The following is a 23,302-nucleotide window of genomic DNA, read 5'->3' as shown; positions in this document are numbered from 1 at the left end:
ATGGTCAACCTATGATAACGTATAATATAAAATATAATTACTCAGTTTAAATAGTGAAATATTTAAAGGCATGAACCTGACTAAAAGAGATTTGAAGTGCAGTCTCTGGAGGATATTTAAATAGTATTCCCATCATATGAAGAATGGGTGTTGGGTCATCTGTTCCAAAGTGGCGTAGTCTGAGTGGTTGCATTGTTTTTCCTTAATGTCAACAAATTCGTGCCTAAACTAAGAATTACTTGGGTTGAATTACAATTAAGAACCAAACGTTTCAAGACACACATATAATATAATATAATATAATATAATATAATATAATATAATATAATATAATATAATATAATATACACACTGCACTTGAAGTTTGCTTCGGATCCACGTATTATCACTATCGGTGAGGTTTACGTCAGGTGTTTTCGATTTACGGCATCCCGCCATTTTATGTTATTGACTGTACTAGCAGCTCGGACACACTCAACTTTGTCACCACACGGTCTAGGAACCCTGTGACGTCCGCTTTTAAGTTATAGGTTGTACACTTTTGCAAGAGCGATTTGGTCCGGCAGACCTGCATATATCGTACGTTTCTTCCTCTGGTCCATGGTCTGAAACTGGTTAAGACACTGGAGGAGAGAAGGTAAGAATCACGCTCAAGACTCCTTGTTAGCATAACGTTGGTTAGCTTGATGGCTAATGCAAAGGACTCCACTAAAGTCTCAGCGCTAAGTTCATGTTGCACTGTTCAGATAGTCAAAGTGAAAACGTATCGCATAAACGCTATCTACAATGTCCACGATGCCTGTAAACTAATATCGATATGGCAATAGGAAAGTCGTCAATTAAGACAATTAGCACATCAAGCTAGCGTTAACTGTCGTGGAGCTTCCGTTCATGGTGTTGGCCTGCCTTTCCCTGCTAGAATTTTACATGTGAGGTATTAGTTGTGATGAAAATTAATCATGTTATTGCTTATTTAGGTGAAAGATGACACAGTTTTTACCTCCAAACCTGCTGGCCCTGTTTGCACCGCGGGACCCCATACCTTTCCTGCCTCAGCTAGAGAAGTTGCCCCATGAGAAACATCACAACCAACCTTACAGTGGCATTGCACCGTTCATCAGGCATTTCGAGGTGAATATTTAATCTTCTCGTATGTTTGTATGCTTTGATTTACAGTGGCGCCTAGATCGAAAATTGGCCAACGGTATGTCAGTCGTGAATCAGCGGCATATTCCGTGATCCGATCGCAAGGGTGAACGAACTCCCAAACGCATTGTGTGCCGATTAGTCAGCCACTTGCCGAGGTGGTCTGTGAGGCATGTGACCACGCATCTTTTGTAGTGTTAACGCGACTGAGTGGAGACATCCCCCACGTGGACGTAACAGGAACATACCTCATTTGGTGACAGCGTGCCAACCCGTGAAAAAACGGAGCAGCACTAATGTATGTGATTGGAGTACATGTTACTTTTTCGTCTTGTCCTGTGCCAACTTGCAAGTCATAAATGATGTTTTCCTGCCAGTCTCCCCTGTACATGTATATTAGTTCTTGAACAATTTTTGTTTTTTCAGCTAGCTGTTAGTCTGCGTAAAACAAATCTGGTCTGATAACGCCTAATAAGTTTGCGGATTGCCTTTGACCTCCTTGCGGAAGTGACGCAGGCAGTAACGAATTCTGAATTCAAGTGGTCATATGCATAGGTTGATAGACAGACACTGATGGCCACTGTGTCTCTGCTGTCCACTTGTGATTGGTTCACCCACTATGCATGTAATGCCAGACGTAAACAGGTTCTTTGTTCTCATTTACTACGTTTACATGCAGTCAAAAACCCTTTCATAACCGGAACATCAGCAATAACCCGGTTGGGCACGGCCATATAAACACCTGTTTTTAAAAACCTGAATATGACCCCTGGGTTACTCCTTTTCTAACCCGAATATTTGGTCATGTATACGCCATCGGAATATCCCCATTGAATGGAACATTAATTTGTGTTCTGCGCATGTTCTATTCGCAAGGAATCTTGGTCTTTTGAGTGCAGGAACTACTTGTTGAAAACATGCCGAAATGGAGGACACCACACTTTTGGAGCGAGGAGGAGGCAAGTCACCTTGCAAGTGTGGTGAAAGACATGAATATCATGTCTTTTGCAGACGGTAGAAAGTATAGGGATAGCGAGATATACAAGAAGGTGAGCGAAAAGTTACGCTACGTTAAGCTGAAATGACGCGCAGTACGTCATGACGTTCTCCGTGCGTCGACACGTCGTCCCTGTGTGCTCACGCATGTAAACAGGTTATTCCGAATGTTTCAGAAACCGGAATATTGACCATAACCCGAATATTGACTGCATGTAAACGTAGTCACTAACACTGTGGCATCATTCATGTAGCTCTTTTTAGATAGATAGATAGATAGATAGATACTCTATTCATCCCCAAGGGAATTTCACAAGTTCCAGCATATTCCACATATTTTAAGTAAAAGGCATGCAATAAATAGTCTAAAAGCACCGCAAGCAAGGAGTTAAGTTAGTTAAAAAAAATGTAAAAATGTCCGTGTGTGTGTGTGTGTGTGTGTGTATATGCGCTCTAACTTAACTTGCTTACCTTCTTTCATGAAATGAAAGTAGCCAGCCATGACCAAAGAATGTGCAAAAAATTGACATGAATTGTCTTTGGCAATGAATGATTGATTGTATCATGTGCAATTTCAAAACTAAAACAATGCAGCAGTCCTTTTGAAAATAGTTCAAAGAGCATTTCCATTGGGTGATCATATTCATGATCACTTTAAGTACTGGCAGGTTTAACAGTCTGTTTGGTGGTCTGCACAGCTGTGGTAGTTGAACTGTGGGGAAAAAACACTGCTACAGGCCTCACTCGACCAAGCAGATGACTGACACGGCCATACATTCAAACCTGCTTGTTTAAAGTGTGTGCAAACCACTTTATATGTGGGGCAGTCCAGACTCTCTCATCACTACATCCATATTTCGTGCATGGTCTGTAATGACAGCAATATCGTGAATGTTTTTCTTCATGTCGAGCTCCCACTCCAAAGCAGCAGATTTCAAAACCTCAAGTATGCTTAGTCAGTTGTATAAAAGTCAATTGAGCATCCTCAATCCCTACTTCATTATCGGTATGTTCACCTGTAATTTTCTTGTTGGATTTATTTTTAGCGGCACTTGCACCGACTCCCATCAAAGCATGATGGGAGTCTGTGTTTTTGACTGCTACGATTGTGCCCTCTGCTGTTCAAACAAAAACAATGACAAACCAACAACTAACCCCCCCCCCCACCCCCCCAAAGGATTGGCTCTGAACTGGCTAAATGGAAGCTATATTTTTTAGATCCTTATTGACAATGTTGCAACACTCCATTAGACTGACAGTCTGACACTGGCCTGTCACTTCCAAGTGGCATCTGACGTCCGGAAATGGTACTGTATGTGCCAGTGTAACGAGCGGCATACCACTCCAGGGATCGGCATATGTTGCTGAACCACTGCTGGCATACTATTATCCGATTTTCGATTTCTGAATCACTCTTGATTTGTCAGCATTTTCTTCTTGAATGCCTCATTTCACATGTGTTGATGTCTTCCCTTTGTGATCAGGACCCTAGAGATGCCCCTCCACCAACACGGGCTGAGACCCGCGAGGAGCGACTGGAGAGAAAAGTAAGATATGAATTGACATTTCCCCTTCATAGCCTATGCCTATATGCTACTTCAGGGTTTAGGCTTAGGGTTAGTTAAAGTATGAGCTGAGCTGGGCCAGAAAATATTCAGATCACATCGCAGAGAGGTGATGCAGTTTTGTCCTCAGTGAAGTTAGCTTCAAGTGATAAAATGTGGCCCCTGGTGCATTTTATGGGCGTGAGCACTGCGCTGGACCCAGTTTAAAAAATATCTTTTTAAAGGCCACATCACTTGATGATGATGAAATGGAATGTGATTTTCAATTTAGTTTTATTTAATTTTATCATTTTTAATGAATTTCTTTTATTTAGTTATTTTTTGATGGAATGCCAGCGTGAGCGAGAGGCGTGATGTGTAACACAACAGCATCGGCATCTAGTGCCTCTGGCTCCCCCATTTTACACAGATGTTGAGTCTGTCATTACCTCCAATGCTGGTTTGACAGTAGAACAATGTCCCCACATTCTATGCTTACACATGTTTTCAGAACGGCATGGTGGAATGACAGCAAAGCATTCCTACCTTGAACAAGCTATATAAAAGGGGCTAGTGACTGCCCTCATATGAGAAGATAATTATTAGCCATGGTGCATGGATGAAATCATGACTAGTGCCTACCCTGTTTTGGTCATAGGACAAGGGGTTGCAGTTGACTGGGACAGTCATCCTAAGCCAGCACTAGTTCTTTGAGCACTGTCGTTCAAAGAGTTCTATCTGAGCGATTGTCAAGCATTGATCATTCCCTACAAAACTTTTGCTTTTGCAGAGGCGAGAGAAGATTGAGAGGAGACAAGCAGTGGTGGAGACAGAACTCAAGCTTTGTAAGTTTTCAGTGATATATAGTACAGGCTCGGTTCAATTTAAATGGTTTCTTGGCTTAAACTAATTCTGCTTTCCTAACTGCATTATGTCAGGGGATCCCCATAATGACCCCAATGCTCAAGGGGACGCCTTCAAGACGTTGTTTGTTGCACGAGTGGTGAGTATGACTCAAGGTTTGTGGATTAAGCAAATGTGACTTGTAACCATTAATGTCTAATTGTATTCTGTTTTTGCTGTAGAACTATGATACTACGGAGTCGAAACTTCGCCGTGAATTCGAGGTCTATGGCCCCATCAAACGGGTATGTTCAGCTGCTGTTCTTCACTTTCATACATGTTTGAAGTAAGTGCATGCTGCACTTCAGTCACACCTACTGTAATTCTATATTGCAAAAAAGGGGTTGAAAACTAAGTACAACTACTGTATCTGCCCAACCTACAGCTTGAAATCCATTCAAATCAATTCTGTTAGAGGCTTTGTTGTATAAATAGGATAAGGCACATGAAATTTAGAAAATGTTTACCCTAAACTGAAGGACACCCGAGCATTGAAGTATTAGCATTCAGAGATATCTTTCAGAGACACAAATTGCACTTTTTGCTCACTGCACTCTTCATTTGAATTTACCATCTTAAATAGAAATTTGTGGTGCTTTGTCAGTGTGATAAGAATTCTAACTTGCTGTTGTAATTGACATTAGATCTATCTACATATCATACACACCAAGTATGTAAGCTGAGCAAACTCAACTTGTTCCCGGAGAAACGGTGCAAATACTCATGGATGGCTATGGTGGATAAAAATTAACAGCAAAAAACAATGAAAGAAAATTAGTCAATTAGGAGAAATGGAACAGTGTAATGCAACTGACCTGCATTAATTGTTACTTTTGGGAAGCTTATATTTTTGGTTTGATTCAACTCTGTCATAGTTTTTATTAGAGGTTTGTGGTTGGATCTGGATTGTATGTCACGGTGATATATACATACACACAGTTGATGTGGTGTGTAAATGCATGGTGTGTGTCAGATTATTTGCATAGTGATGAATCCTACAGCCAACCAATATCTCCATGGCTCTTTTTTCCAGATTTACATAGTCTACAACAAGAGGACGGGGAAGCCTCGGGGCTATGCATTCATTGAATATGAGCATGAACGAGACATGCACTGTGAGTACCAACTTAGAATACTGTGTCAAAACCTTTCTATATATGATCACATGCTCAGGAGGACTGATCTCTCTGACATGCAGAGTAATTCTTCAGTAGAACTCACATTCCTTTTATTCTAAATGGATATGTTTTGTAATGATACTGGGGTGGCAGTTTTCGTAAACACCTAGGGAAAGTGATTACTGCCTAATGAGCAAACTGATTGTTATGGCATCAAAGCAATCTAGTACTTCTTAGAGCCATATGTTCTACAATTTGCACGTTGAAATCCAAGTCTGGTGGTTGTGTGATGTGTGTCTGTGTTTGATGCGTGTCATCAGTTGACTAATAGTCTGGTTGAGGAGGGGAACTGCTTCATTCAGTGGGGTGTCATGGGAAAAGTGGGAGGACCAAGAGGTAGAACTGCGTCTTTCATCTGTGAACTTGGAACATCTTTGACTGTTGACTGTCAAAGGGCACATTGTCTTTTAACTGTTAGGCGTTGTAGCTCTCTGGAAGAGCAGCTCTCCTGGTTGGACTCAAATGGTAAGCACAAGGTCAGACTGGTCACAAAGCAGTGAATGTTTGTTTTTGTTGTTTTGCTTTTTTTAAAAACAGAAATGTGTCAAGGACTGTATGGAAACCTCTTTTGTATGACTAGGTATTGAGCTTGTTTGTCAAAGTTTTTATTGGTGGTTTTCAACCCTGGTCATGGTGAGATTAGTTAAATGTCACCACATTAGTGAGATATTTTAAACAGGTGGTGATGCCACAGTGAATCATGGAGTACTGTTTCATCAGACAAGTGAAAGGTGCCATCTAACACAATGATTCTATTCTGGGATATTGGTACGATCAGCTCTTCAAGACCAGAGTTGCTGAATCACAGCAAGCATGTAGTCACAGCAGGGGTGAACTGAGGGAGGGATGTGGGGCTAAACAGTATATTAACTGTGTGTTGTTCTCATTGCCACTGCAGCCGCCAATCTGTGATGGCTATTGGCCAGAGCTGGCTGGCAGATGATGATGGTTATGATACATCTACACCCTACTACCACAGCTCAGTATATGGTTGGTATAATGGGTTTGTATGATGGGTAAGATTTCTTTCCACCCTCCATCTCCTACATAGGGAAGAGGAGCTACGTTCAATGGGTAAAGCACCTTTCTTTGCAAGCTCTGAAGAGCTTTCAGTGCAATTACTATTGCTTGGATCTTAGGCTTTGACCATTGAACGCACCCCTGACTACTCGTGTATTAAAATGTTGCCCAATGATTCTGCCCTTTATATGAAAGCCACCTCAGGTCACTGAGGGCTCATGTTTTGCAGTAGCAATAACAAGGAAGAGAAATCCAAATGTGTTGACACACAACCATTGATCCCGCCGTCTTTTTGTTGAGTTTGTTGTGATTAAGGTTAACTCATTTTGTTGCAGCTTTTCAGAAAAATAGTGATCAAGTTTTCAGTCTTTCTTGTTGCATAGCAATAAACTGCAGTAACATGTAAATATAGGTCATCGGGGAAGGCATTATGGAGCATTAAATATAATACACAATTATTTTAAATATGAGTAAAAATTATACTCATGAATTTTAGGATACCATTTTTGTTGACAAATTCAGAAACAAATGTAGTGCGTTCATTAGTATTATATAACCATTTGTAACCTCTAGTGTGCAGATGTATAACCAGCATTTACTCTGTCACCATCAGCTGGTAATGTTGGAAAATACCTCATTGTGTCTGTTAGACTCAGGTGTTCTGCTAAATATCAGTACTAATTAAAAAGACAATCCAAGATGTAAATCATGGAAGCTGGACATTAACTCTGCAGTTAAGCTGAGCAGTCTGTACATTAGTCCACACAGTTACAGATTTTTCTGTGACTCCATTTGCCAAACTGCTAATTTTTTCGCAAAAAGCCTCGGGCAGCTGGCCAGTTGTATAGCCTAATTAGCTGAATGAAGTTCACATCCCCATTTTTAATCTAGAAAAGGTTCACATCTCACCTGAGACATTGATGCATACCATCCAAGTCTGTGCTGGCTTTAATAGAAAAGGCAGATGAGGGGAATTTTTTTGGTAACTCTGCAAAATGACCTATTCATGCATTATTTATTCACCACATAACTATAGGTAGATACTAATTACTTAAGCCTCACAGATCAATTCATAACAATAGTAAGTTTTCAGAGAAATGGTTCCTACAGTTTTCAACTAATGAAAAATAAGTAAGAAATACGTTTAGACACTGGACATCGTAAATTTCACGCCACTTAAGATCCAAGACATGACTTCATTTAAATCTTAGTATTAAGAACATCTTTCTAGTTGATTGGGGTTGTGATAAGGCAACTCCTGTAAGGAAGGAAGGTAGCCCCATGGTTTGTCTCCCTCAACCCCCACCCCCCTCACCCCCCAGGTGCTCAGTTGTGGTTGGACTGGTGGGGGTCCGGTAAGGAGGTTTTGGGGATGTTGTCATCCTTAGTGAACACAGGAAGTGGAGGGGTTCTGGTAAGGCCCCTGATAGACTTGTTGTGACAGTATGCGTATTCTGGTGCAGAGGGATGTCGGTAATGACTGGGCAAGAGACTTTCATAAGAAGTGAGGGATTATGGTAAGACCATCAACTGTATAGTGTGAGTGAGGGAGTTTGGTAAGGCCCTCAGACTGTATGCTTTAAGTGATGGGTTTTGGTAAGGCCCTCTTCTTGGACATAAAAGTCATACTCTCAGGGATCATCGCCACATCAGACCAGTGTGGCAGCAAGGATGAGCTGCCTGGATCTCCCCAAGTCCTTCCATCATACAAGATGGATCGAAACACTGTTGAGTGGTATAGTGGGATGAGGTGTGAGCCAAAGTCTGACTGTACATAAGGTTGGAAATATGCCAAATGCTGGAGACTCTTTGTTGATGGTTGGTTGCTTCCATTATGTTGCTTTGTTACAAAGCTTGTAAAAGGTTTCAGCAGATTAAAACCGCTGCAGCACTGCCATGTCAAAATATTCGGTTTAAAATCTTGTACTTTTTGTTAGTGCAATTTGCCTGACCAGTGATGTGCTGTTGTATTTGCACAATCACAATTTTATTTCTCAAGTGTTTATAAGGTATTAATGGTCAAAATGAAGTGTCACGACTTTGTACAAACTAAACTTTCAGGTTCAGAAACCTCAATCAGAACATCGCACAGTGTGCTTAATTGTCATGATTCCCCCCCCCCCCAACAAAGAAATTACAGTTCACCTCGAAACAAACTGGAATATCAAATAATTGTTACAGGTTTTGAATATACTACGCACAGTTATGATAACAGCAGAGCTTTTATAACTACAATGTCAGCTGTCCCGGCAGGTTGGATTAAATTTAGCAAATGCACTGTAAAACACAAATAACAAATATGGAATAAACGCCTATTTTAAACTGTGCTTTGAATGTTCTAGTTTGCCACAGTCAAACCTGTGTGAGAGATTGGGCGTTTATCAAAATTTAAGAAGTCACTTGTCACTCTGCTTGTTCTGTGGTAATTACTGTGTATAAAGAGGCTACACCACAAGGAAATCCTGATGACAACTTGAACAACTTAAAATGGCTACAGTATTCACTTTTCATCACCACTATTTAATGTAGACAGTGAAAGAACTGAATGCTGAATAATTAAATGATGAAGTTAGAAAGTGCAACATATCAATCACTCATCGGGTGGAAGGAAGTCTACGCCCATTATCCTTCGGCTTTTACCCAGAGAGCAGCCATCTCGGCCTCGCCTGCTCCTGGTCAGTATAATGATGCACTGTTTGTTTCCTTGGCCACATTGATGCGATTGTATGCCTATCTCACCTCTGTCTTCCCTCTCCCCATTCTTCTCCAGCTGCCTACAAGCATGCAGATGGGAAGAAGATTGATGGTAGAAGGGTGCTGGTGGACGTGGAACGAGGACGTACTGTCAAAGGATGGCATCCTCGCAGGCTAGGTCAGCCGTTTTTTGTTTTTTTTTTGCTTTTTTTTCTTTTGTGTGTGTGTTTCTTTATATTATGCACTTCAAAGCTATTGTTAAGTTTCTGCGTTTTCATTTTGCCCCAAAGACAGACCCCTAACCAAAAAAATAAACTGAACCTAACAAAAACATGAGAATGGGTAAAGGAAGCAGAGGTGTGACACTGTGATGAACACAGCCTAAACACTCAACACTGTTGGGGTACTGATGTTTTTCCTGTTTGTTTGTTTTTTTCCTTCAAAACACATGATTATTATTCACAGCCTTCATCCAGTTTACAGTACTGAGGTGCACCTGCAGAGCAACCAGCCCACATCCCCTCCTAGAATGGCCCACAAGAGTGTCAATTTATCTGCAAGACCCAAGTTTTAATGCCTTTGTGCATCATTTGTGATGTGAAAACATCTGACTCCTGCACTGTCGAAGAAATGCAGAGTGTAAAATACGAGCGCACACCAGACTGATTCTGCTCCGTGGCTCTTCACAGCACTATAAGCTGAAGAGCCAAATCATTCTGGATGACAGTAGAAGAGGTACCAGAGTTTCGCTGGCTTCTCTAATATTCAGCACAGGAGCTGAGAGCATCAGACCAGCAAATGTAATCAATCAATCAATCAATCAATCAATATTCCTTTATTTGTCCCGCGAGGGGAAATTTCAGAATACAGCAGCATCAGTAAAGATTAGTAAAGATTAATATAAGAAGTGCAATGCAGATTAGAAACAAAACAGTATATACAAGAGAGTGAGGATTTAAATACAAATAAAAAGAAAGAAATTGTAAAAAAAAAAATTGTAAGAAATTGCAGATCGTATTTACAGATTGTTATGTACATGTATTATTGCACAGCTTATTGTCCAGACTATTGCACTGATTACTTGGGGTTGTTTTTATTGTACAATCTGACAGCTGCAGGGAGGAATGACCTGCGATACCGCTCTTTCACACACTTTGGATGTAGCATCCTGTCACTGATGGAGCTCCTCAGTGCAGTGAGTGTGTTTTGGAGGGGGTGGGAGTCATTGTCTGTCATGGAGGACAGCTTGGCTGTCATCCTCCTCCCCCCCACCTCCTCCACCAGTTCCAGAGGGCATCCCAGGACAGAGCTGGCCTTCTTGATAAGTTTGTCCAGCCTCTTCCTGTCAGCTGTAGTGATGCTGCTCCCCCAGCAGACTACACCATAGAAAATGGCAGAGGCCACAACAGAGTCATAGAAGGTCTTCAGGAGTGCCCCACGCACCCCAAAAGACCTCAGCCTCCTGAGCAGATAGAGTCTGCTCTGTCCTTTTTTGTAAAGTGCAGTGGTGTTATGAGTCCAGTCCAATTTATTGTTCAGATGAACACCCAGGTACTTATAAGATGTCACCATCTCAATGTCCCTTCCCTGGATGTTCACTGGTGTTGGTGGAGTGTTGGTAAACGAGCTGCACTGCTCTGCGTCATGTTGCACTCCATTTCTGTTAAGCTTCTCCAGTTCTGTTGCGATAGGAGTCGGAGGTATGGCCAAAATCTTTTATCACAGTATATGTAATTTTAGATCTCGGTAACCGTATATATCACAATACAGCCATTGTTATATAAATTCAGGCAGCTGGATTTGCAGAGATGCTGTAGGATAGCTCCCACAGTGGAAATGGTCTTGCCAAATCTTTACAGGTGTTATGTATGTATGACGGTTTTGAAGTTGGGTAATTTTGAGATAAGTTTTGGTTTGCAATTTGGCATGTGCTCTGTGTAGAGTGACAGCTTGGAAAAAAAAAAGGGTTGTAGTAATTTAATTGACAAAATGAGTTTTGACCCTGGCAATTGTACTAAGACTTGTACATTAGCTGTTTTAGGAGGAGGCCACACAAGTCAGGGTTTTTCCACAAAAAGAAATATTAGATAACCTGGTCTGACAGGTTGTTGAAATTAATAATACAACAATGATGTCCAAGCAGGCAAGACTGATCCACACTGCAGTTCTGTATCTGTGCTAGAAGGAATTCCAAGTAGCAAACAATTACAACTCCAAAGACCTAATTGTCCACAATGTGAAAATGTACCTTCAGTTTCATCGCTCATATTGTTTTTTGAGGACATTTATGTAAGGTAAGCCTTTCTCAAGTTTCCACGAAGTTGTCCCGGGAGGTTTTAGGGTATAGCTCAGTGTGCTGTGCTGGGCTTAAATATATTAAAACATGCATACCAGATAGAATACTTGCATGTTGCACTCTATAAATTCTGCAGTTTAGCAGAGATGGATGAGCAAAATATTTGCTACCATGATAGCTTTCCAGACTTAATAACTTGAGTTATCAAGTCTGCTTCACCTTACACATATTTCAGTTTCTGTTTGGCCTATTTTTCTTAACCAGGTGGTGGATTAGGTGGCACCAGGAGAGGTGGAGCTGATGTCAACATCAAGCACTCTGGCCGAGATGATGCATCACGTTACGATGATCGCCCTCTGGGGGGGTGAGTACTTTCACAGAAGGCCTCTAGTTTGGTATAAAATTCTGTTTCTCTGTGAAAAACAGTCTTTGATTTGTCCTGACTGCTCACAGTGATCGGGACCGTGGAGACCGGAGGGAGCGCAGTCGAGAGCGTGACAGGGACAAGGACCGAGAACGCAGAAGGTCTCGATCTCGAGAGCGGCGTCGACGTACCCGTTCCCGTGAGCGAGAGAGAGAGAGACCGACTGCAGGAGGAGATGACAGCACTGGTACTAGTAGGCGTAGAGAGCGAGAGAGGGATCGTGGGGTGGCAGCGGGAGGAGACAGCAGGAGTAGGGAGAGGAGTAGAGAACGGAAGAAAAGGAGCAGGAGCCGAGATCGCAAAAGAGACAGGGAGAGAGGCAAGGGGTTGGATGGCGAGGAGGTCAGCCAGGGAGAGGGGGCCCATGAAGGTAGCGAGCGGATGCTGGAAGAACATGAAGGAGAAGTGGGTGAAGGCATGGAGGAGCGGAGAGACAGGGACAGAGAAAGGGACAGGGAGCGTAGGCGCAGCCACAGAGACAGAGACAGGCGTAGGGGAGACAGGGACAGAGACAGGGAGCACAAGAGGGAGCGGGGGGAGAGAGACAAGGGGGACCGCAAAGAGGAGCGCCACAGCTCCCTACGAGATGACATGGGCCCTCAAGATGACATGGGCAATGAGGATGAGGGAGGAGCCCCGCCACACATGGAGGAGTACAGTCAGGATGGGATGATGATGGACCAGCAATCAGTGCCATCAGCTGATGGCTATGGCTCCAGTGAGAATGGGTACAAAATGGAGGCACCAGGAGACGAGTACTGAGATGGTTCCTGTCCCATAGACTTCCACCTACAAAATAAGTTGTTTCATACCTTGCTTTAACATGGCCCATAACAGTCTGCCAAGGCACAGGAAGCCGAAATGATGTCAGGGCTTAATCAGTACCACACACCTAGCTAGCTCTCTCTTTGTCAAGAATCTGTTGAAATTTTCCACTTGATATTGCTGCACATACACGCATACAGTATAATTGATTTGATTTGACTAAAGTTGCAGTTTTCCTGTATTGCCCAACTAATCTGTGCCACTAAATGTTATCAGATGACCTTAGTGATCAAGATAGGTATGTTGTGTTATTTCCCCCCCCCCACACTGCATAAACACAAGCTCTATTCATTTTTAGATGGGAAGATTGTATTGTCTTTTATTTTGAGATTCAGAAAGCATGTAGATTGTATGCTCATTTTGGACCAAGTGACCAATTTCTGCTCAATGTATGTGAAATTGAAGGATATGTAGGTTTGTGTAACAATTTTCGGGCAGTTGTGTTTATTAATTCTCGAATAAAACATTTTTGAATTATGTCTATGTTGGATTTGCATGGATTAGTCTCCAGTCTGGTTACAGCTTAAATGGAATTTACACAACAAATCTAAAAATCTGCATTATAAAATTTAAAATGATCCGCAGCAATGTAAAGTTACACGTGGAAAAAGACATGACCCTTTGCTAATGCACCATCAAATGTATGTAATGAGGAAGAGTAGTTATAGGTACGATTCCTTTCTGTTTACTGATACACAAATGGGTTATTTCATTGGAAATGTCTGATGTCTGCGAATTTCGTTTTAAATGCAACATTTGCTGTACCTTTGAGTCTTTGCTGTCAATCTGCGCAGAAGTACTTAAAAATCATACGTAGTGAATGCTCACGTATTGCAGCCGGAGCGGTCGCGAAGCTTCTGCGTCTGGTCGTACTGCCTGTACTTAAGTGTTGCATCTCACGCAGACATCTACTCTTCTGTCTGTTGACCATATCATCCAAAAAGATGGACCGTGCATCACTGTAAACCTGATTTTCTACTCATCAACGCAGTGTTCATTAGAGGACCAGAGAGGACGCGGACGAGCTCAGGATGATGTCGTCTTACTACCACCCTGCCAAGGAAGCAGACATGGCGGCTATGACAGAGCCGCTCTGCCTAGAAAGAGGTAACGCATTACTTATTATCCAGACAGCTTCCCCACAATCAAGGGGATGTAGGTAACCGTACACCGCTGTAATCAAGTGTGGAATTCATGCACAGTTAATCAAATAGTAATGAATGATCACAATAACGTTTTTATTTCAAACGTAATTAGTTGTCATTTCTATTACAAAGCAACACCAGTGTATTTGGCAGTTATTGGTGGTACAAAAATGTTTGAAAGAGTCAAGGCCTCTCGCGCGACCGTCTTGTTTCTTGCTCATACAAACGTCAGACGCCACAGAATTCACTGAGGCGGTTCCAGCTCATTGTTTGGGCAGCATGCTTAGTATGGTCCTGCTTAGCTGTACATCGAATGACAGACGAGGTATTCCTATACGTGCCACTGGGTCTTCAATAGCGAATAGCCACAAGCGTGTAACACCAAGGAAATGTGACTAGAGCCCATGACGCGGACGAAGCAAGAGTGCGATAAACGTGCGGTCAAGCCGGGTAGAAATACGTCTGCGAGCATTTGAGGGAAGGAGGGCGGTCCGTGTGCTCAATTCCTGTACTTTCAGCACAATCGATTTCTTATTATGAAACTAAAATGGGAAATGGGACTCCTTTTCGATTTCCTTTTGAGGCACGAAAAATGGGTCTTTAAAAAAATAGCAGTGTTTATGACAACGTTTTAAAAATGGAACTGTTGCAGTTTTCATTTGATTTTGCTAATAAAATTTTGTGTTGTTTCCTTATTGCGGTCTCTCACGTTCACCCAGTTTTTCTTAACTGTCCCTCTATCTTATTTAATCCAACATGTGGGTCTACAGAAGATGCTAGGCACCACATTAGCTACAGAATGTGCTAACAGCAAACTCAACAGGCCAACGAGTACAGTAAAGCAGCATGAAAATGGCAAAACTCACAGCTTCTAAGTTTAAAGTTGGTATCGACCCATCTTTGAAATTCACCTGTGAAGCCCATTTTGCTTTGTAGTGGTCCTCAAATGATGGGAGAGACAGAATAAATGCAGTCATTGGAGGACCATGTTTCTGTGTCTCTTGGGCGCGCTTATGCTTGTCAAATTTGTCATGCTGTTATGCTGCATTTGTCATTGCCTTTCCCTCAGTTTGATACACTAAAATCCGTGTGGCATTATTTGACGTACGGGTAAGCCTCCTCATTTGGTGAAATACTTGCACAAACTTATCCTTTTTGGCAAAGTTTGTCCTTCTTGTTGTTCTTCTTGTTTTATCAACCAGTCCCATTTCAGTGAATGATTCCTCATCAACAGATGTTATGGTTAATGTTCTACATACTGCCACCTGCTGTACTAGAGGGGAATGTAGCAAACACATCAAATTGGCAGTTTTCCCATTAATGCTACAGCCAACTTTCTTTTAAAAGGATGAAAATTTGGGAGATTTATGGGAAATTATTTAAGAGCAGAGAGGAGGGTAAAATGCAAGAGAATCCCAGGAAAAATCTGAGGCTTGACAGGTCTGAGGCCTACCACACTATGGAGAGCATCCGCATCAGTCCGGTACTGTTAGTGTGAATGCTAGCCAAGCAGCAACCTCCTGGGCCGCTCCTTTTCTGCCTTTGTCCATTGGCGAGGCTGCTGCACTCAGCATCCTCAGAGCAAAATGCCAGAATAGATGAATGTCTGAAAAATTTCCCTTCAAAGTTGCTGACATTGACTGAATGGGGGTTTATGGTCATTGAAATGACAGAGAAACAGTTTCTGGTCTGATGAAGATGAAGGGGCTGTATGGTACCATTGGTTGCCTCCAGACCCTCACTGCCCTCAGAGCTGTGGTTCAGTGGTCGAGCTGTATCATTTCTACTCAGGATCGTGCTGCTGCTGCCATCATCAAGCTGGTATTCCAGTGTATGTGTGGAAAGTTGAGACTGAATGGGGGTGCACTGAACAGGCTCTATACTTCAGAGATGGTCAGCCCTCAACATGATCCTGGACGACGAAAGAGACCCCACCAACATGGTCCACCAAAAGTATCCCAAACTCCTGGCGGTCTCCATGGAGGGTCAGAGGAGAGTACTACAGGTGTCCGCAGCCTGTACAAGATGATGAAAAAGAGTGAGTTGGATGTACCTGCCATCAATGAAAACAGTTCTTTCACAAAGATTAAGTTTGACAAGCTGTACGGTTGCTGGGAGAGTCTGATCAATGGTATCAAGCAAGCCACTGATGTGATAATGGCTGGTCAAGTTGCCATGGTGGTGGGCTATAGCGACATGGGTGAAGTCTGCATTGAGGCACTGTGTGGATTTGGAGCTCCCAATCCTGTCAGTGCCCTCCATGGAGAGTTATGAGGTTACAGTCATGGACAAGTCTTGTAAGGAACGAAACATCTTTGTTACTACCAATGGCTGTGAGGACATCATTCTGGGACATCACTTTTAGAATGAGGAATCATGCCATCCTCTGTGACATCAGATATTTTGATTATGCAATTGACAGGAGCTGGCTCAACAGCAACCCTGCATGCAAGGTCAACATCATGCCTCAGGTTTATTACTATCTTTTGAAGAACAGTTATCATCATCAGTCATCATCCTGGCCAAGGGCAGACTGGTCAACCTGGTATGCGCCCACACATGCACACACACACACACACACACACACACACACACATACATCCACACATGTATTCATTGGACATTCATCCATCATCATGAGCAACTCCTTCACCAATCACCTTGTGGCTCAGATCGAGTTGTGGACAAACACTGCCAAATACCCTGTAGGAGTCTAGTTGGATGAACAGGTGGCAGCCACCCACCTGGATAAACTTGGGGTGAAGCTGACCAAGCTGTGAAACGAACAGGCCAAGTACCTGGATCTGCACGTCGAGGGGCCCTTCATAACTGGACCACTAGTGCTACTGAGCCCCCTGCCCAGCTGGGGAAGAGGAGAACGAAGAGGTGTGGCTGGAAGGGTGTTGGAGTTTTGGTGGGTGAGAGCACTTAGAGAGTTTGGCCAGGTTGCACTATGGGTGCCATTTTGATTTTGGACTTTGGACATCAACTTTTCAGGGATACAGAGAAGATTTTCCTTTTTCTTCAGATGGTACATCACTAATTTCTGGTTGAAGCAGAATTGCAGACATGGTAAACTCCACTGACCCAACAAGTCAAAGCTGAAAACAAATTAGTTTATCTTGTCACCATCTTATTTTGCTCTGACACACCAAGACACACACCAGTATCTTCAGTCTTCAGTCAGGAACGCCACACTGGCAAAGCAATCACCTAAGCACATCATGTCTTTTCCTGAATTTTAAACATAGTCCTGTGCTTTGCCTCATTTTTAGGGCTGGGTATCAATCAAAAATTTTCTATGCCAGTACCAAAACGTTGGCTTCAATAACGGTTCCTGAATTCTATTTTTTCATTGCCAATTTTATAAAATCCATTTTAACAAAAAGAAAATTACATAACACATTACCATACAATTACTAACTTTAAAGCAGGAAGCTGTTCCAAGACTTGGGAGCAGCTGGAGGGACTGTTTTTACTCTGCACACTTTGCTCAACCTGGATAATTGAACAAAAATGAAGAAACTGGTGGAATATGTGTACAGTATTGCACTATAAACAATATATAAATGTCAATATATGGAATATTAATAACAAACAGTTGAGGGCAGTAATACACCATTGTAGTGTCTAGTCAGCCTAATCCAACATTGTAAATGACAATGACAATTGACATTTGTATTGGTAAAAAGCAGCAGAGTAAGACCTCTTACTTTCTCTGTTTAGAGCAGCTACCCCAGGGGGGTATTCCAGAAAGCGGGTTATGTGAAAACTCTGAGTAAGTTAACCCTGAGATGAAGGAAACTCTGAGTTATCTGTTCCAGAAAGAGAGGTAACTGAAACTCTGAGTCAGTCATCATGATAACAGACTCTGTGAACATAACCTGCTTGCTGGCAGGTTTACTATAAGAAACCCTGAGTTTCTACCTGTCTCCTCCCACATGAAGAAAGCTGTTAGACATGGATTGCCCATTCACTCTCAATCGCATTGATATCGAAGCCCAACTGATTCGAAATGCTTTACGTTGCAAGAGAATCTTCCGACCCAGATCAGATTTCCTGTCATTTCCAGAGGAATATCTGGTCGAACACTGCCGCTTTTCATCAAATGGTATAACTTATTAGGATTATTAGGATTAGTTAGGATTTGTAATATAGTTCCAACCATTAACATATTTCACCCTAACTCTAACCTTATTTTTATATAGTTTTATATATACGAAGTTTTATATATAAGTTTTATTTTTTAAAAAGACACAAGTGTAGACTTGCATCTGATGTAGGCACTTGTGTCCTGGGGGTGACAGGCTCAGATGAGCTTCCCCCGGGGATGCCTTCAGCCACCGGTCGGTCACGGTTTTGGCTGAGGGCCAGCTCCTCAGTCTCTGTCAGAGGTGGTGGAGGTGGCCCTCCACCCGTTTTTCGGGCCTCTGCCTTCTTTCTGTTGGTTTAGCAGAACTCAAATGTTAATCTCTTTTTAAGTTAGTATTTTATTGAGTGTTCGTGTACAGATCGTCACATTTTAAATGACTTCAATACGTATAAAATAAAAATGTGTAAACTTTGTATCAAGTGTTAATCTACTAAGTGGGGTATTAAGTGAGATGACGTGTTAAAACAATATGTTGTTAGGGCTTTAAATTACTACTTGAAGTAGCCACTGAATTAATATTTACTTTGTTCAATAGCCAAGTCAATTAAAAAAAAATAAAATTAAAATCAAAGTGAGGTACAATCATAGCCTAGCAAAATATGCCTTACCTTTTTGAATGATATTTTTAGATTTTATTTTTAGCTGCTTCCAAGTTCGTTTCTCCCTTGTTGGATTGTACCTAAATGAAAATCAGATTTTATTCAATTGAACTAACTCAGATCGGCTGTTCTGGAACCGGATACTCAGAGTTTCCAAACTCAGAGTAAGTCAACTCAGAGTTCAGGGATAGACTCAGAGTTTGTTGAACCTTCTACCTGGAATACCCCCCAGGTCTGACAACCATCCTACATGTCAACTTCAGATGTATTTCTCCCCATTAACCTGTCGGTCTGGAAGCAACACCGTGTTTGCTTTCAGAAATGGTCTCTGCCCTTGCTCCATGTTATCCATACTTGCGGTGGTGAGGAGAGGGTGTGCCAGTGGACAATATGGTGAACGGGCTCACTGACGAGCAGATACAGGTTAGCACTGGCTAGCTAACAAGTAGCACAAAGCTCACACAGTTATCTGTGCAGATAAGTAGCTGGTCGTTACAAGAACAGTGAGCTTCATCTCTGGGCATGACATAGTGTTTTTCATGCATGCATGCATATATTATTACTGTAGCCAATGAGGTTACATAGATGGCCACTGTTCTCAACGTTTATAGCCTGATTAAATTGCTTGTAATTGATGGATGAATGTTGAAACTGTCAAGTTTGACACTGAAAAAAACCCCCAAAACAAAATAAAAAATGTTGACCAAAAAAAACCCAAAAAACCAAAAAAAAAACCTTGTCCATGTCTGAAAATTGGCTCCAAAAGTGAGTCAGTTCTCACAGACCCCAATATTAATTCACAACAGAAATAAAAATGCTTGTAGCCTGGTACAAAAACAGTTTTGGTCCTTATAGCTATTTTCCCCATTTATGACAATTTATATCAAACTCACTTGTTTACGTAATATTAAGCCTGAAAGGTAGCCATAATTATGGCCATGGTTGCTGTGAGTGGTAGCCAGCTGCCAGATTTCAGCAACAAGGCTTTATTCAACCTGCCTCAGCTCCACTCTTTTGCCCATTTTTGGATTAGCCAGGAGTGTGGCAGAGCCAGGCACTGCCAAGGTGGCGACAGCTGGAGCCACTGTCACAGAGCTCCACAGTGGCTTCTTGAGAAACCTATCTGTGATGTCATGGAAACTATGTTTTATACACTCTATGATGCTGTGATGCTAATCTCCATAAACAGATATCTGCATACCGATAAGCGTTCCAAGATAGCGGCTGCTCAATTTTGTCCAGTTTGAACCAGTATCAACATTATTAATCATGTTTAATTATTTTGTTTCTGAAACAAGAACTCTGACTGCATCCATGTAGTGTGAGAGTGCATCCACTCTCCTCCAGCAGTTAATTCAAGATCAGGTGCAAGTTAGGAAGGAGATGATGCACAGGCAGACATCAAGCTCACACAGTGTTTCCTGTGCATAAACCTTGTGCCACAGAAATGGATGGAGAGGCCATTAAGCAAAAGCTGATGTGCGCAATACAAAATGGTTCAAAATTCACCTGGTTTTACTACCATCAGGAGTTGTAGAAGCACTGCATGGTTATACACAGTGTGTAATGGTTAAGGTATCTGCCTTTCATTCTGATGGCCATTCATTCAAGATTCGCTGTAACAATGTAAGAAAGGGATAATATTGCTTAACTGAGGGCATATAATAATGTAATTTTTTTTTTATTTTTTTTGGGGGGCTTTTTAGCCTTTATGATAGTGACAGCTGAAGGTGCGACAGGAAATGGGCAGAGAGAGAGGGGACAACACGCAGCAAAGGACTGACAAGCCTCAACACATGGGGTGCAAACCCTACCAACTGAGCTATCGGGGTACCCCATAATAATACAAATCGTACAGCAAAATTTTGATAAATTGATATTGTGAAAAACTGGCAAATTTTATTTGTTCTGCTCTTTAAACTTAAAACACAGAAAAATATCTGCATGTTTAATAGACAAGTGTTCAAAACTTAAAACTTTGGAAGTCCACCACCTTTTTCTGCTGGTAAACCTGTTCAATACGATGCCTGGGATGCGTGTGCATGTGGATGATCGATGGTCACACTCATAAACATCAATCCTAACTTGTAGCATATCAGAATAAGGGGGGGAACTCAGCTAAAAGCCTCTACCAAGCATTGCCACCAGAACGAAACCTAATTCATACTGCAATCAAATCAAATCAAATCAAACTTAATTTATATAGCACTTTTCATGCACAATAAGATGCAACACAAAGTGCTGTACAACAGTTAAAAACAAGGAAAACAAAAACAGAGAAAACCTATCCCTCCCACCCTCCACATGTACATATGCACACCCACGACCACACCCACACGTACACCCACACGCACACATACATAGTAGTGAGACATGGCAAGGCACTGAGGATCGAGGAAAACGCCACCTTTGAGGCCGTCCACACTGGGAGGAGTCGCCGCAGACTATGACCACAGGGGGCGTCGGCACCCGGACCCTCCCGACTCCGACAGACAGGTGGACCCCCACACCAAGGTGGGGAGCCCCCCGCCCAGCCGGGCCAAAGGAAACCGGGACCAGTACCCCCAGCAGCAGACTAGACACAACTCTCAGTGTGGAGGACCCCCCTGAGGAAACAGGAAATATTGCAGTTAAAAGTGAAAGGCATGATATAAGATAACTAAAATAAACAGTAAAAGGAAGAAAAATACATAAAAGATTAAATAAAGTAGATTAATTAGGATAAAATACTACAGAGTATAATACAGCAAAATAAAAGGCATCAATATAAGATAAATGATAAGAACGTAAGAAGAATTTAAAGGTCAGTTAAAAGTCTGATTAAAAAGGTGTGTCTTTAACCTTCTTTTAAAAATATCAACAGACTCTGAAAACCTGAGGCTCTCCGACAGGCTGTTCCACAGGTGTGGAGCATAGTGGCTAAATGCCGCCTCATTGTGGGTTTTAGTTCTGGCCTTTGGATAAAAGGCAAGTGCCGGAGGACCTCAGGGTCCACGAGGGTTGATATGGTAAAAGCAGGTCAGATAAGTAGGAGGGCGCAAGGCAGTTAAAACATTTAAAAGCTAGTAAAAGAACCTTAAAATCGATCCTGAAGCGGACAGGGAGCCAATGCAGCGACTGTAAAACGGGTGTAATGTGGGCTCGCCCTCTGGTCTTCGCCAGTACGCAAGTGGCTGAATTTTGAAGTAATTGGTTTCCAATACTCTTTTTGGGAAGACCAGAGAGCAGAGCATTACAGTAATCTTAACGACAGGAAATAAAAGCATGCATTAGCATCTCAGTGCTGGCCTGAGAGAGAAACGGGCGGACTCTGGCTATGTTCTTAATATGATTAAAGCATATTTTTGTTATCTTTTTGATATGTGGGATAAGAGTCAACTCAGAGTCAAAAATCACGCCCAGGTTTTTTAAAGATTGTGTTGGTTTAAAATCTTGTAGTTTTGGTAAAGGTTTCTCAGTCTGACCTTCAGGACCTATAACTAAAACCTCTGTTTTGTCCTGGTTGAGCTGTAGGAAATTCCCTGCCATCCATGACTTGATATCTAAAATGCAGTTAAAAAGGCTATCAATTGGCCTTGTGTCACAAGGAGACACGGCAATGTACAGCTGTGTATCATCAGCGTAGCTACGGAAACTGATGCCATGTCTCCTGATCACATCCCCCAGTGGAAGCATGTAAAGATTAAAAAAAATTGGACCTAAAATCGAGCCTTGGGGAACCCCACACCTAACTTCATGGCTTCCTGAGGAACAAGTATCCATACTTACATAAAAGCATCGGTCAACAGTACCAGAGAGGCCAACCACGTGTCTGAGTCTGTTTAATAAAATGTGATGGTCTACCGTATCAAAGGCGGCGCTTAGATACAGTAGAACCAAGACTGTGAGTTTCTTGTTATCTAAGTTCCACCTGATGTTGCTTAAAATCTTTAAAAGTGCTGTCTCGGTACTGTGGACTGATGTCTCTCTGTTGTTTCTGTTTAAAAAGTCGTTGATTTGGTTCAAAGCCAGTTTTTCTAGAATTTTACTTAAAAGGGAAGGTTGGATACAGGTCGGTAGTTATTAAAAACATTGGGGTCTAGAGTGCTTTTCTTCAGAAGGGGCTTCACCACAACTGTTTTAAAGGTGGTGGGGAAGACACCGGTCTGAAGAGAGCAATTCATAATGTTTAAAAGCTGTTCCTCAAAGAATCCATAAAATGATTTTAAAAGTGATGTGGGAATTGGATCTAAAAGGCAGGTTGTTGGGTTTACTGGGGAGAAAACTTGACCAAGTGTCCTCGCATCAACCAGGGCAAAACTCTCCAGTGTTTCCTCAGGCAAGGACAACAATTCAGGTGTGTTAACAGATAACACTTGTTGGGATAAAATGCTGGATCT

General features: G+C 42.0%; 2 protein-coding genes and 1 pseudogene across 3 annotated transcripts in view; all 3 read left to right on the top strand.

Annotated features, from left to right (window-relative positions):
- Positions 1–428: 428 nt before the first annotated feature.
- Positions 429–13,509, top strand: snrnp70 (small nuclear ribonucleoprotein 70 (U1)). The gene is made up of 10 exons (XM_076752376.1): positions 429–637; positions 978–1,131; positions 3,627–3,689; positions 4,477–4,531; positions 4,625–4,689; positions 4,772–4,834; positions 5,623–5,704; positions 9,558–9,659; positions 12,042–12,141; positions 12,231–13,509. The coding sequence occupies exons 2-10, from the start codon at positions 985–987 to the stop codon at positions 12,961–12,963; spliced, it is 1,410 nt and encodes a 469-aa protein (XP_076608491.1). The 5' UTR covers positions 429–637; positions 978–984; the 3' UTR covers positions 12,964–13,509.
- Positions 13,510–13,844: 335 nt separating this feature from the next.
- The window catches only part of lin7b (lin-7 homolog B (C. elegans)), a 42,227-nt gene continuing 32,769 nt past the window's right edge, over positions 13,845–23,302 (top strand). For both annotated transcript variants that reach the window (XM_076752377.1, XM_076752378.1), the window contains exon 1: positions 13,845–14,133. In XM_076752377.1, the coding sequence (XP_076608492.1) occupies positions 14,058–14,133 (76 nt within the window). In that variant the 5' untranslated portion in view covers positions 13,845–14,057. The remainder of the gene's footprint in view (positions 14,134–23,302) is intronic.
- Positions 15,741–17,012, top strand: LOC143333953 (adenosylhomocysteinase pseudogene; annotated as a pseudogene).

Source organism: Chaetodon auriga, chromosome 16 (assembly GCF_051107435.1).
Source record: "Chaetodon auriga isolate fChaAug3 chromosome 16, fChaAug3.hap1, whole genome shotgun sequence".
Lineage (NCBI taxonomy): Eukaryota > Metazoa > Chordata > Actinopteri > Chaetodontiformes > Chaetodontidae > Chaetodon > Chaetodon auriga.
Note: the sequence above shows the minus strand (reverse complement) of the source record. Positions and strands in the feature narration are given on the sequence as shown.